The sequence below is a fragment of the Schistocerca piceifrons genome, chromosome X (assembly GCF_021461385.2).
Source record: "Schistocerca piceifrons isolate TAMUIC-IGC-003096 chromosome X, iqSchPice1.1, whole genome shotgun sequence".
Classification (NCBI taxonomy): Eukaryota; Metazoa; Arthropoda; class Insecta; order Orthoptera; family Acrididae; genus Schistocerca; species Schistocerca piceifrons.
The window spans coordinates 575,749,329-575,764,273 of NC_060149.1; the positions used below are offsets into that span (position 1 = coordinate 575,749,329).

The 14,945-nt window shown below is 39.0% G+C and overlaps 1 protein-coding gene across 1 annotated transcript in view; it reads left to right on the plus strand.

Moving 5' to 3' along the window:
* Nucleotides 1–14,945, plus strand: part of LOC124722387 (dolichyl-diphosphooligosaccharide--protein glycosyltransferase subunit 1) — a 91,848-nt gene that overhangs the window by 40,431 nt on the left and 36,472 nt on the right. The window contains exon 5 of the mRNA XM_047247560.1: nucleotides 9,707–9,899. Within this exon, the coding sequence (XP_047103516.1) occupies nucleotides 9,707–9,899 (193 nt within the window). The remainder of the gene's footprint in view (nucleotides 1–9,706; nucleotides 9,900–14,945) is intronic.

The window sequence follows — 14,945 nt, forward strand, 5'->3', positions numbered from 1 at the left end:
TAAATGAAGTAGGTATTAGTGTTGGTGGCATTGAGAAACAGCTGAAATAATTGAAACTGAACAAAGCGTCAGGGCTTGATGGAATCCCTATCAGGTTCTGTAATGTATCTGCTACTGAGTTAGCCTCTCTTTTAACTATAATCTAACATACGATCAGTTGAACAAAAAACCGTGCCCAGTAGTTGCAATCAAGTACAGGTTGTACATGTCTACAGGAAGGATAACAGAAGTGATCCACAAAACTAGCGCCCAATATGCTTGGCATACATTTGTTGTAGAATCTTAGAGAACATTTTCTGAGTTCAAGTATAATGAGGTATCTTGATTAGAATAACCTCCATGCCAACAAGCATGGATACTGAAAACAACATTCTTGTGAAATTCAACTCTCACTTTTCTTGCATGATGTACTGAGAACCATGGAACAAGACAATAAGGTAGATGCAGTATTTCTTGATTTCCAAATAATGTTTGACTTGGTACCAAGCAAAATTTATAATTGGATTAATGGTTTTTTGATAGGGAGGACACAACTGGATGGAGAGTCATTGACTGATGTAGGAGTAACATCGGGAATGCCCCAGGGAAGTGTGTTAGGACCCTGGCTGTTCATGTTGCATATTAATGACCTTGCAGACAATATAAATACTAACCTCAGGTTTTTTTATGTTGTTAATTTTATCTATAATGAATTACCATTTAAAAGAAGCTGCAAAGATATTCAGTCAGGCTTGTACGAAATGCATATTATCATAATGATAGCCCGTGTAGTTACTTTTTTTGTTTATTTTTTGATATTGGTTTCGAGCATAGCTCATTTTTGAGCAATGTGCTGCTCTATTGTAAATGCTATTCTTATATTTGAGACACGGGACACTGATTCTACTGCCACTAACAGCCTTTACATACAACTAGAATTTCTTTGAGTTTGTGAGAATATTTAAACAATATTATGTTACTATGGTGGACTGTCGTGACGCTGGTAGACATTTCATACAGTTTATTGAGGCTGCAGAACAACACACAAGAGAAATATTCAAAAAACTGACAGCTTGCTTTAAATATCCAGAAATATAAGTTTCTACACTTTACAAAATGAAGAAAAAGAACTTAGTATCCTACAACTGCAGTACCAATAAATCACAGTTGGAATCAGCAAATCATACAGATTCTTTTGTGTACCACTTTCTACATCTACATAGATACTCCGCAAGCCACCATACAACGCATGGCAGAGGTTACACTGTACACCACTAGTCATTTCCTTTCTTGTTCTACTCACAAATAGTGAGGGAAAAATTACTATCTATATGCCTCCGTATCAGCCCTAATTTCTTGTGTGTTACCTTCGTGTTATCCTCTTGATCCTTACTCGTAATGTACTTTGGCGGCAGTGGAATTATGTGGCTGTCCGCTTCAAATGGCAGTTCTCTAAATTTTCTCAGTAGTGTTTCTCGAAAAGAACATTGCCTTCCCTCCAGGGATTCCCGTTTGAGTTCCCGAAGCATCTCCATAACACTTAAGTGTTGTTCAAACATAGTGGTAACAAATCTAGCAGCCTACCTCTGAACTGCTTCAGTGTCTTCCTTAAATCTGACTTAGTATGGATCCCAAACACTTGAGCAGTACTCAAGAATAGGTAGCACCAGCATCCCATATGTGGTCTACTTTACAGTTAGACCACTCTTTCCTAAAATTCTCCCAATAAATCAAAGTCAACCATTTGCCTTCCTTACCACAGTTCTCACATGCTCATTCCATTTCCTATTGCTTTGCAACATTATGTCCAGCTATTTAAATGACTTGACTGTGTCAAGCAGGACACTAGTAATATTGTATCTGAACATCACAGGTTTGTTCTTCATGCTCATCAGTACTAACTTACATTTTACCACATTTAGAGCTAGCTGCCATTCATCATACCAATTAGAAGTTTTGTCCAAGTCATCTTGTATTTTCCTACAGTCACTCAACTTCGACACTTTACCGTACACGACAGCATCGTCAGTAAACAACCACAGATTGCTGCCCATCCTGTCTGCCAAATCATTTATCTATATAGAGAACTACAGAGGTCCTATCACTCTTCCACGGGGCACTTCTGACAATACTCTTGCCTCTGATGAACATTCGCCGTCGAGTACTGGGTTCTTAAAAAGTCTCTGATCCACTCACATATCTGTGAACTTATTCCATATGCTTGTACCCTTGTTAACAGCCTACAATGGGGCACTGTGTCAAATGCTTTCCAGAAATCTAGAAATATGGAATGTGCCTGTTGCCCTTCAGCCATAGTTCACAGTACATCATGTGAGAAAAGGGTAAGCTGTGTTTCGCACGAGCACTACTTTCTAAATGCATGCTGACTTGTGAACATGAGCTTCTCAGTCTCAAGAAAGTTTGATATATTCGAGCTGTGAATATGTTCAAGGATCCTGCAGCAAAGCAAAGTTAGGGGTATTGGTCTGTAATTTTGTGGGGCCGTTCTTTTACCCTTCATACATACTGGAGTAACCTGCACTGTTTTCTTCCAGTCACTTGGAACTTTGCGCTGGGGGAGAGATTCACGATAAATGTAAGCCAGGTAAGGGTCAGTGCTGTAGAGTACTCTTTGTAAAATCGAATTGGGATTCCATCTAGACATGGTGATTTGTTTGCTTTCAAATCTTTCAGTTGTTTCTCTATGCCAGGGATGCTTATTACCATGTCATCCACATGGGATTCTGTCTGACACCCAAATGACGGTTTGTTTACACGATTCTACTGTGAACAATTTGTTGAACATGAAATTTAAAATGTCGGCTTTTGTTTTGCTATCTTCAACTGCCACACCAGACTGCTCAACAAGGGATTGAATGGAAGCTTAGCAATTTTACTTAGGACCAGAATTTTCATAGGTTCTGTGTCAGATCTTTTGCTAAGGTGTGACAATGGTAGTTGTTGTTTGCTTCACACATACATCTTTTGTCAGATGAACGAACCTCTACTAATCTTAGCTTGTCATCATTTGTGTGTTCTCTTTTGAAACGAGAGTGCAACATCCTTTGCTTCCGCAGCATCTTTCGAATTTCATTGTCAAACCATGGTTGATCTTTTCCATCCTTTATCCACTTACTAGACACATAACTCTCCAGACCATAATTTACAATCCACTTAAACTTTGCCCATAATTCCTGTACATCCATCTTACTGTAACTAAGTGATGTCAATTCGCTGTCTAAGTGAGATGCTAACAACTGCTTTATCTGTTTTATCTGCTCTGTCTAGCAGAAACACTCTCCTGGCCTTCCTGACTGATGTATTAACTTTTGTAATCATAGTTGCTATAAAGACATTGTGATTGCTAACCCCATTTCTATATTGATGTCGATAAGTTCCGGCCTATTTGAACCACTAGGTCTAAGATATTTCCATTGCGTCTGGGCTGCCGAGCTATCTGCTCAAGACAGATTTCAGAAAACATGTTCCAAGTATTTTGCATGACTGTCTGTCTGTAACCCCACAGTGAATCCATAGACATCCCAGTCTATACTCGATAGGTTAGAGTTGCCTCCAACTAGTATTGCGTGATCTGAATATTTACGTGCTACTGACCATAAACTTTCTTTGAATTACTCTAGAACTGTCACAGCGGAATTGGGTGGCCCTTAAAAACATCCAACAATTAACGTGATTTCACCTACAACTGTTATACGTGACCAGATAACTTCAGTGTCGCACTCAACTTCGACTTCAATAGAGCCAGCATTTTTGTCAGTTGCAATAAACACTCCACAACCTTTGGCGTCTAATCTGTCTTTCTGATATACGTTCCATGACTCGCCATATTTCTCGGAGCTTCCCAACTCAGGTTTCAGGCAACTCTCGGTCCCAAGAATGAGTGCGGGAACTTTACTGGAGAGCATAAAATTTATTATGAATACTTCGATAGTTCACTGATAAAATTTCGACAGTCGAATAAAATTTCGACAGTCGAATAAAATTTCGACAGTCGAATAAAATTTCGACAGTCGAATAAAATTTCGACAGTTGAATAAAATTTCGACAGTCGAATAAAATTTCGACAATCGAAGTGTCTTAAGTATTCTGAATGCTGTCTGTCTTCCCTTGTTGCATATTTGCAGGTGAGTGTTCATTAGAGCACCTCAAACCACTGTCTAATGGTAAAAGCCATTAGATGCACTCCACAAGTACTCTGCTACCCGAGTAGCTGCTTCCTACAAATCCCCACATAATGACATAGGTTTAGGCATCTGCAGCAAAGACTGTCACAGAGTTGATGACGACCCTCCACTTGGCTCCAAACCAAAGGACCCCAATCAATTCAGGGAACTTTGTAGGGATGTGAAATGGAATTATGATACAGTCTGTCATAGGTAAAGCTGGTGGCAGACTTTTATTGGTGGAATACTAGGAAACTGCAGTCAGTCTACAAAGAAGATTGCTTACAAATCATTTGTGCGACTCATCCTAGAATATTGCTCAAGTGTGTGGAACTCGTACCAAATAGGACTAATGGGGATATTGAACATTTACAGAGAAGGGCAGCATGAATGGTCACAGGTTTGTTTGACCCCTGGGAGAGTGTCATGGAGATGCTAAAAGAACTGAACTGGCAGACTCTTGAAAGGATAGAACTTAATCATCCTAAGAAAAACTACTTTCAAAGTTTCAAGAATCAGCATTAACACTTAACAGTACTGATCGTTTTAAGTAACTGCCATTACCCGTGAACTGTTCAAAATATTTGGTTTCTTGGAAGCTATAACTAGTGTGGAATTTCAAAACATTTCTAGGTTTATTGGACTACATATTTTGTCATTGCTGTTGTTAAATCTGAATCCACAGATGAAACTTCGATTTAACCCTCTAACGGTGAGGTGAAGTTTCCTGACATAAACGGTAAGGTGGGGTTGGATCAGACCCCACCCTCCAAATATGGATTTTTCGGGGTAAAATAAAAAATGAATAATGGGAAAAAGTTTTATTACCAGTTAAACACACATAATATTTGTTATAACAACAAGTTTTTTTATTTTTCTAGTCAATAAGTAAGAATATAAAGTACTTGGAAAAAAAATAGGAACTTGATTACAAAAAAATACCTTAATAGAAATATTCTCTATAAAATTATTGAAAACATAGTAAAAATCAATAGATTCAGTCATCAACTAGGAACTTGAGTGCTTTAGAAATTCTAAAGATAGGAACTAAATGAGGAACATCTCTTACTAATTGTAAAAAATAATTATAGTGTCAGCAGTTTCGAAATATAGAGTTCTCAATAATAAATGTCTTTGTACACATATTGTAATAGGAACAAATAATAAATGTATAATGTTATCCTGGAAATGATCACATACAGCCCTGAAAATACATATTTGACACAATTTATCACATCTCAGTTTCTTTACAGCCAGGGCATATAATAACTTTATGTTTCCCACATATAGAATGATTACACTTACTACAAAAAGCATTCTCCTTCCTATCTTTTGATCTGTCACAATAATCACATCTTCTTTTCTTTAGTGGCTGTGCTTGGGTAGGCTTGTCTAATTCGATTGGTTCTTTTTCTAAAAGTTTTCCAGTGGACAAACGGAGCTCACAGGGAAGATGTGTGTTAGTCAACCTCTTTTCCATAAGAGGTTTTGTCAAAGAGACCGCAAGATTTTTGAGAAATTATATTCTCGCTCATTTGGAAAGCTGTACATTTTGCTATTGCTTTTTTAAACGATAAAAATATTTATAGCTGCGATGTCTAAAATAGCATAAAAGTACCTCATGGGCCATCTTTTCAACTTTCTTTTTCTGATCCTGCTGTGGCAAAGCATATGTAATACATCGACCCCTCCTTTAGTTAGATTGTAGAACTCCACAATTTCAGGCTTATTTGATCTTTCATTTATCTCTCCAGAGAAGTGCATAGACGATATCAGTAAAACTTTTTTATTTTTCTTTGGGGTAAATGACACCAAAGTTTTGTCGTTCTGATACATAAATGTTGGAGAGCCTACTGGAGCAGAAAGCGGAGCCTACTGGAACAGAAAGCAGCATTGATTGTGGTATTTGCAGTTTGTTCCTCCTCAATGCACCTACAAATGTGACTTTCTTTTGGTGGAGGGCATCAGTCACCTCCAGTGAGGAGAACCAATTGTCTGCTGTAATGTTTGTATTAGAACCCCCTGATAGATTCCGTCAGGTGCAAAACATACTGGGCAGGTAAAGGCAAATCTCCAGGTCTCCTTTTTATTCTGTTGTCCTTGCCGGTGCATGGAATGCCACGCAAAAAATATAATGTCCTCGCGTTGCATAGTGACATTATTTTCAACCCATATTTGTCAGGTTTCGATGGGATATATGTTTTGAGTGGACAGGCATCCCGAAAACTCAGTAGAGTCTCATCTACTGTGACATATTCAGATGGACTATAATTTTTTTCACTGTTAGATTCAAACATGTTCCACACATCTCTGAAAGCCGCAAATTTGTCGTTGATTTTTCTGGCCTCTCTGGTGGCTTTATCATTGATGCAGAGGTTTTTTAGTAGAAGAAATGGAAACCTTTTCTTGCACATAGTGCAATGGAATACCGGAGGTCCATAGGTTGCTGAGAACATGTCGTCTACACTAAGCATAGAATTTTTTAGGACACAACGCATCAGCCCTTTTATTTCAATGCTCTCTGTTTGTGAATGAAACCACTGGACCGTATTGTACTTTTGTCTAAATTTTTCGATTTCAAGATTTGTGTACAAAACAATTTTTTCTATAATTTTCTAATCTATAAATAACAAAAATATTTCCAATTCACTAGTGACCCCCCCTTGCTTCCCCACGTGGACCAGGGAGATGAGTGATAATATTTGACACTGGTGTCCTAGAAAATTTTGAATGGATGGGTTTGTTGGGCCATATTGTCTCTAAGTCTTTATCTAGCTCAAAATTTCTCTCATCATCTACATCTGACTGAGAATTATCAAACTTGACTGCTCCTGCTGCACAATGAAATACATCATCCTCGTCATCAGTATTAGATAATACATCGTCCTCGGTTTCTGAACAGTTTTCTGCATCGATATTGTCGCCGTCCTCTGACTCAGCCTCCTGTCGGAGAAACTCGTTGTGTATCTCCTCAGGAGTTCTAAGGAGTTGATGTGCCATTTTAGTAAGATACTAGAAGAGAAAACAAAACATAGATGTAATATAAACATCAATATGGGGTTGAATCCTCCCCACATAAGAAACTAATAAGTGTGACGTAAACAGTAAGGTGGGGTCGGATCCAACCCGAGCGCGGGTAATGTAGGTTTCGGATAGAGAGGGTAGCTGCAGGTCACTCACCAGACTGACGTGGCCTCCTTAGCGTTCTTGGGACGACTGGCTGGTAGGGTAGCTGGAACCACAGTGCTCTCAGAAAAGGGAATGGGGACTTATAACCAAAACAGACTTGCTGGGGTCGGATCCAACCCCAACCTTACCGTTAGAGGGTTAATAGTAGTTATTATAGAAAGAAATTGAAAAAGAGTTCTGGTATTCAGGTACATTCCCTGGTAAACAAACATGTGATATTTCTGTTTAAATTTCTTTTAGAGCCAATTCAAATCTAAAGAAACACACAGAACACAAGAACAAAGCAAAATTTAGCATTCATAGTGGAGCACAGTGTGATATAAATTGAGACATGGACAGATACACAGTTCAACATTACAGTCACTGGAATCATATGCTTAGATTGATTTCCTGGTGTAACGGTAGGAAAACCCTTCATAACAGTAAACTGTGAAAATAATGATAGGTGTGTATAATCTGGATCATCATTAAATATTTTTTTTCTCATCTTTTGCAAACTCGTGAAGGACTCTGTAAATCATTCACTCCAGACATTTCTCTTCTTCACTGCACATTTTGAACACAAAATCAATACGAAAGCGCACAAAACACATGTAACAGAGAGAACTTAAATGTCAGCTAATACCTGCGAAACAAGAGACAATAACAAAGGTTTCAAAAACTATGAAGTCTGCAGACCTGACATACGGTTGACAGCGCAAAATCATAACAACTGGTGTGACGTAATATTAAGTTTGCCACACATCCCCATTTCCCACAAGTGATCTAATATTGTGTCAGCCACTCACTGAGATGATGGAACTAAGAATATACTAAAATTGCATAGATATCACTCCTGTAAGTATCATGAGAACTAGATCAGGTTAATTATAGCACTCACAGAGGTATTTATGCTGTCATTCTTCCTTTACTCCATACATCAAAAAGCTAATAACTGTTACAGTGGGATGTACACTCTGCCATGCACTTCAGTGGTTTGTAGAGTGGAGATGTAGATGTAGATGTATCCATCACCTCACATTGTAAGGTACCTTGCAGAGTACAGATGTGGATTTAGAGGAGGATGAAAGTAGGGTAGCTGAATTCAAAGGGAGATTACAGTGTTCTGCTTGATGTCTGTAAACTGACAGAACATCTGTATTTCTGAATCTATTGCACCTGTAAGCATCATCATGTATGTAGAAAAATCCTCAATGTGACAATACCAACATAAATCACCACCAAAGGTTACTATGAAAGTGATAGTATTAAAGCCTATTGACTGCACTATGCGAGACACGGTGACAGTGTCTCTGGTAATGTATACTTATGGCACATTCAACATTTCAGGACTTTATTTGCAGTATGTAAATTCATACGTGATAAACATTTATTGGCCAGACATATAAATGCATTAACAACTGTTATGTATTATTTATTATTAATTTGTTGTTGGAGTACATTTTGAAGCATTAGGCAGGACCTTCAAACCTATCTTAAAAATAGTCCACCTGATAATACCTAAGCATACCAAGGCATGAAGCATTAATGTAGCCTTTGCAGATGTGGTGGCAACTAACTGAATGAGATAATACTGAAAGGAATGATAGTATCTGGAACTATTTTGATATGCATTTTTTTTACTAGTGATTTACATCTGGGCAGAAGGATTGTAGAGATTATATTGTGAAACTAGGATTATTTCAAATATCTCCAGGAGTGAAATGTTATACTGGTTGTCAGTGTTGTCTGTATTACTTACAGATATGGGCATTTTAACAGTACTTCTGCATTTCTCTGTGGTGTTGTACATATTGCTTGTTTTAAAAATTATGCAGGTTAGAGATGGTAGTTCCTTTTTGGAAATAAAATGACATCTGAGTGAGGAAAAAGAATGCAATGATTTGGGGGATATAAATTTGCACTGCTCACACTTCCACTCACTATTTAAATCATGACTGAATCTGTAGTTTCAAAATGTTTCAGCAATTCCTTCACCAGGGTAAATAGAATGATGCAAACTGTTATTTCTTTAGTTCTATTCAGATTAGCTATCATGTCTGAGGTACTAATACTAGAATCTTATCATTAGCAATACATCTTAAGAAATTTTTTAAAGAAATAGAATTTCACATTTGCCTTTAAATTTGTATGTTTCAACACTACTCCCAAGTAATTGTTGCCATGTGTTATAACTAGATACTGCATTTCTGTCACAAACGGAAGTATGTATGAAACAACAGTTCAGTAAAATGGTTGTAGATGTAAAATTTCTCAGATATGGTGAGACACACAATAATTTTAATTTTCTTTAAAAGTAAGCTGCTTTGGGTGAATTGCCAATTCTTCCTCAAAGTAAAAAATTATCATTTCAGACTATTCTTCCTGCTGCTGCAACAGATGCATACTATCGGGATGAAATTGGAAACATTTCAACATCCCACATGAAAGTATTGAGTGACTCAGTGGAACTTGATCTCAGGCCAAGGTTCCCACTATTTGGAGGATGGAAGACACATTACACGATTGGCTATAATGTGCCAAGCTATGAGTATTTATACAACTCAGGTACCTAAATATTACTCTGTGAATAACATCCTGTTAAAATGCCACATTATACATCTTTTACTGATTGTAGGGGCTGCTTGACATTAGCAGTCACTCTAGAAATGAATTTCATTGCAGTGGTTTTGCAGTGATACTGCAATAATGCCTATAGTCTTATATAAGGGAATTTTGTGTTGCTAATGCCAGCCTGATTATTTTTATGTAGGTGTACCATATGATAGTTCCTTATCCAAGGCCACTGTCTCGCCATTCCATTTTCTTCCTACCTTAGTGAGCTCTGTTGATAATAATCTTACTATTGACAGTACTTTAAAGAAAATCCATGTCACTCACACTGAATGTGAATTCCTTAATAGCTTTATACATCATCTGCATTCTGTTCAGCTTATGATACTCATAAACAACTAAAGAACCATTTTTTTTAATTTAGCATCTGGATTGCTTAATTCTAATGTTGAGTTCATTTTCCTTTTTAAATTTTAGGTTTAAATTTTAATGTACATTTCTGTTGAAATGCATCACATGAAGCTAAAACAATGTTTTGTGCTGCGTTTCAAGAAATTTTGCTTATCAAGCAACAAGCAATGTTTGTGGGTTCATATTTGCTTCCCCCCCCCCCCCTCTCCCCCCCCCCTATCCCCCCCTCTCCCTCTCCCCCCTCTCCCTCTCCCTCTCCCTCTCCCTCTCCCTCTCCCTCTCCCTCTCCCTCTCCCTCTCCCTCTCCCTCTCCCAACTCCCCCCCTCCCCCCTCCCCCTCCCCCCTCCCCCTCCCCCCACTCCTTTTGGGAACTCTTTCACTGTAAACTTGCAGTTCAGCAAGCCAACACTAACCAGTGGCTGAAGGAGACATGGACTGTGGGTCTCAGGGCTGCTCTCTCTCCCTTCTTCTGTTCCAACACTCACAGCAGATAAGCCCTCATTAAAACTTCAACTGCCAAAATTTTTGAAAGAGAAAAAGAAGATACCTCTGGAGAAGGCTACTCAGTTGATCCCAGAGGCACCATATTCCCCAACACCATCAGACTCTAAACTGATGTTGTTACACCACAACCAGTGAAAGACAGTGATCCTGGGGTGTGGCCTGTCCTGCTGGCCCCTGCACACCTAACCAGGATACCCTCAGAGTGATGATCTAAGCTCTTGACTCGTCCTACTATATCGCTCCTGGCCCTGATTTGATTCATAATCATACGATCCAACATGTGTATGTTATTCAAAAACTCCATCTACTCAACTGTATTTGGCTAGAATGTGTTTTTGCTTCACAGTTACAAGAAAGTATTATCATTCTAATCCTTAAACCAGCCAAAAACCTATCTGTCAACAGCTGCAGACCAGTTACCTTATCAATGTGCTCTACAAACTGCCTGAAAGGCTTAGCCCACTGATTATGCAGGGTTCTTGAATTGAGGAGCATTTTGTCCCCCTATCAGCTCTACTGGGAGGACGATCCAAAACTGACCACCTGGTTCGGTTGGAAATAGCAGTGTGACAGGCTTTTTCTAAACATCTTGTTGCAGTCTTTTATGACCTACATAAGGCAGACATCACCTCTTGATTCCATCACAATTTGCTTATCCTCCATAACTGGGGCTATCAAGGTGCTCTACAGATTTTTATTCATCCATTTTTATCCCATTGGTTGTTTGAGGTTAGAGTTGATACATCATTCAACTCCTCACTGGCCGAATGGAATGGTGTCCTTCAGGGCTCCATGCTGAATGCTACTCTCTTCCTCGTACCATCAGTGGGCTAGTGACCTCTGTCACACCACTGGTTGTCCCTGCTCTGCAGGTCAACGACTTTTGCTTGTGATGTATCTCCCAATCTGTCACCTTAGCTGAACACTAGCTCCAAGGCACCATCTGAAGGTCTTCCATTAGACCCTTTCCCATAGCTTACAGTTCACTCCTGCGAAAACGCGATTCATGTTTCTATCATCGTACTGCAGTCCATTCTGATCCAGAACTCTACTTGGGTACAATATGCTGTTTTGGATGTTGTTATAGAGTCCCAATTTTTGGGACTCCTCTTGGATAAAAAGCAAACATGACCGTGTCATATTCTTCAACTAAAGACTAGCTGCATGCAAAAGGTTAATACTCTGTGCTTTCTCGGCCACACTTCGTTGGAAGCAGATGACCCACCTTACCCTCTATGTTTACCAGTCCCTGGTCTTGTCCGGATTGGACTATAGGGGACATGTATACAGCTCAGTGGTACCTTCAGCTTTGAAACTGTTGCACGCAGTCCATCATAGTGGAGTAACTCTGGCCACTGGAAATTTCTGGACTACTTTCATACATGGTCTCTCTTGCTGAAGCAAGGAACTTCTGTCTTCAGTTCCAACAGTACAAACTTTTGTTCCCATACATAATCATTCTACTCATCAATTCTTTTTTAATACAAGGGACTTTGATACTCTCATACCCTCCCTCAGGCGGGATGTTGGAATGAACCCTGAGGCCCTCTGCGAGACCTCTGCTTAATCTGCTTAGAATGTGCTTTCCGTGTTTTTCTCCATATCACTCCTTGGTTAGTACTCGGAACATAAATTGGGACCAATCTATTTCAAGAACGTAAAATTTCAGTTGGCCCAATGACCTTCCACCTTCTGTTCCTCTCGGTTCTTCTTTAGTATCATGGTGCTGGTGTTATTTACACTGATGGTTCAAAAATTGTGGATAGGACAGAACATCCGTGTACATCTCCCAGCAGTCAGAAACAACATTTATTTATGGGAATGTGTAGTGTTTTTATGATAGAACTGATAACTGTTAGTAGAGCCCTGTGTTTTATTAAACAGGCCTCCTTCAACTGCAATTTAAGTTGTTGTGACTCAATAAATATTTCTGGGATATTGATCGAGGTTACTCTTCACCCTGTGATATCTGCTAGTTATGACCTTCTCTCTGATCTTTGTTGTACTGCCTTGTCTGTTGTCTTCCCCTTTGTCCCAGGTTTTGTAAATATCTCAGGGAATGAACTGGCCAATCATTTGACTAGGCGAGGGATTACTCTCACATCATTTGCTTTTATGGGCCCAGGTGCAAGTTAGCAGGTGCAAATAAGACCTCTCCTTCCATGGAGATAGAATAACAGGTGGGCTACTGCCCCATCTAATAAACTCCACACTAACAAGGACACTACTGCCGCATTACATCTCTTTCTATCCCTACCAGAAGAAAACCACTATCCTATGTTGCCTCCATATCAGTCATACCAGGTTAACCCGTAGTTTTTTATGTAATGAGCCACCTCCATGTTATGGAACCCTACATCCTGGTGGAATGCCCCCCCCCCCCCCCCAACGCGCACACACGCATGTCCACACACACACACACACACACACACACACACACACACACACACACACACACACACACCTCTTGGCTCTCCATGCTAATCATGATCTTCTGGATTCTTTGCCTCTAATGGTGGCAGACAATTCATGGCAGTTGAACTGGTTCTCTCTTTTCTCAATGACAACTGTTTTTCTTCTCAAATATAATAGAGACAACATCCACTGAATACAGGACCTGGTGGATCCTTAGCCCTATCTCTTTTGCCAGCTTGCTTTGTCATCCCACTTTTACTCTGTTTTAATTGCCTTTTGATGTGGTTAGCCCCTTTTCTGCTGCACCCTGTTTTCTGTTTTAAGGTTAGCATGCCAATGAATAGTGGTTGCTGTTCCCTCTTTAACATTTTAGCTATAATGGATTGGGAGTGGGGCAGTTGTGGTAGGGATTGTCCCCATTTCAATGCAGAGCCCCAGGGACACTCGCATGGCCCTACCCGCCCAATGACCTGATTATTTCTCTCACCATATTATTTTATTGTTGGTCCAACTTACACACTCATTATCTTTTTAAGCCTTCTCACCTATACTATTACGAATCTCCTGGCTAGAAGACCTGTTGCTCACGCCACAGATGAGCCTTAAAAGGCCCCTTGCTTGCTCTGACATATGTGCCAGCCTGGGTGATACACTTTTACTTATCTTTAAATTACTTCTCAGCTTTCAAGATCTCAATTTTATTACTCTTACATACCTTCATAATTTGACCAAGTTTCTGGCAGTCATCATTAACCCCAGACAAACTACCTCATGACTTAGTGACTGATGGCCTTGCTGTTTTGTCCCTTAACACCTGCCCACAATCTTTTTACCTTTTTTAAGGAACAATTCAAATTTTTGTATAGCTTTCATATTCTCTTCCGTAGTAGTAAGCAAAAGATATTAATGTGTCTTCAAAAATTGGCTTTGTCATGTTTACAAAATCAACGAACTAAATCTAATAAAGCAAATTGGTGAACAAATTTTTGTCATAACTTATATAAACAGTGGATTTGTACTATTAGAGAAACTACTGATTAGAATGTGAGCTGTGTTGATAATATTTAAATTATTAGTAAATGTGTATTTCAAATAACCATTACTTCAACATCTGACCTTGTATAGGCTGAAGTTTGCCAACAATCTTTTGAGAATGAAAACATGGTCGAAGTAGGCTGTAATCTGTTTATTGGCCATGCAGTTGGCTAATTTCAACTATGGGTCATTTTCAGGCACCTGTTGATATGTTCAGAAATGGAGACATTGGTTTGTACATAAATTGTCTACAAGCTCTCATATATACATCTACTTCTTAACCCAAATTACTTACATATTTTAAGCTTCATGCTTCATTTCACATTCTGTGTGTTGCTGATACATGTGGACAGGCATACATCATATTTTTGTGTGCATGTGGCACAAGAACAGTACAATAGTGTACATGATTACGTCCATTAGCCGAAACAGAAAGCTGCCATATCATAGTATAAGTACAGTTGTTATGGTATGACCAAAAAGGTTTAGAATCCTATCTGTGGAGGATCAATAACATTAAGTAGGCTACTGGTGCATTACTCACTGGCATATTATGTTTGTTATTCTCACATGTCCTATTTTATTAAAAACAGAGGACCGAAACTCATACATTGTATGCTTCACCACATTAACATACAAAATTGTGGTACAAAGTCTGAATTACAGAAGATTAT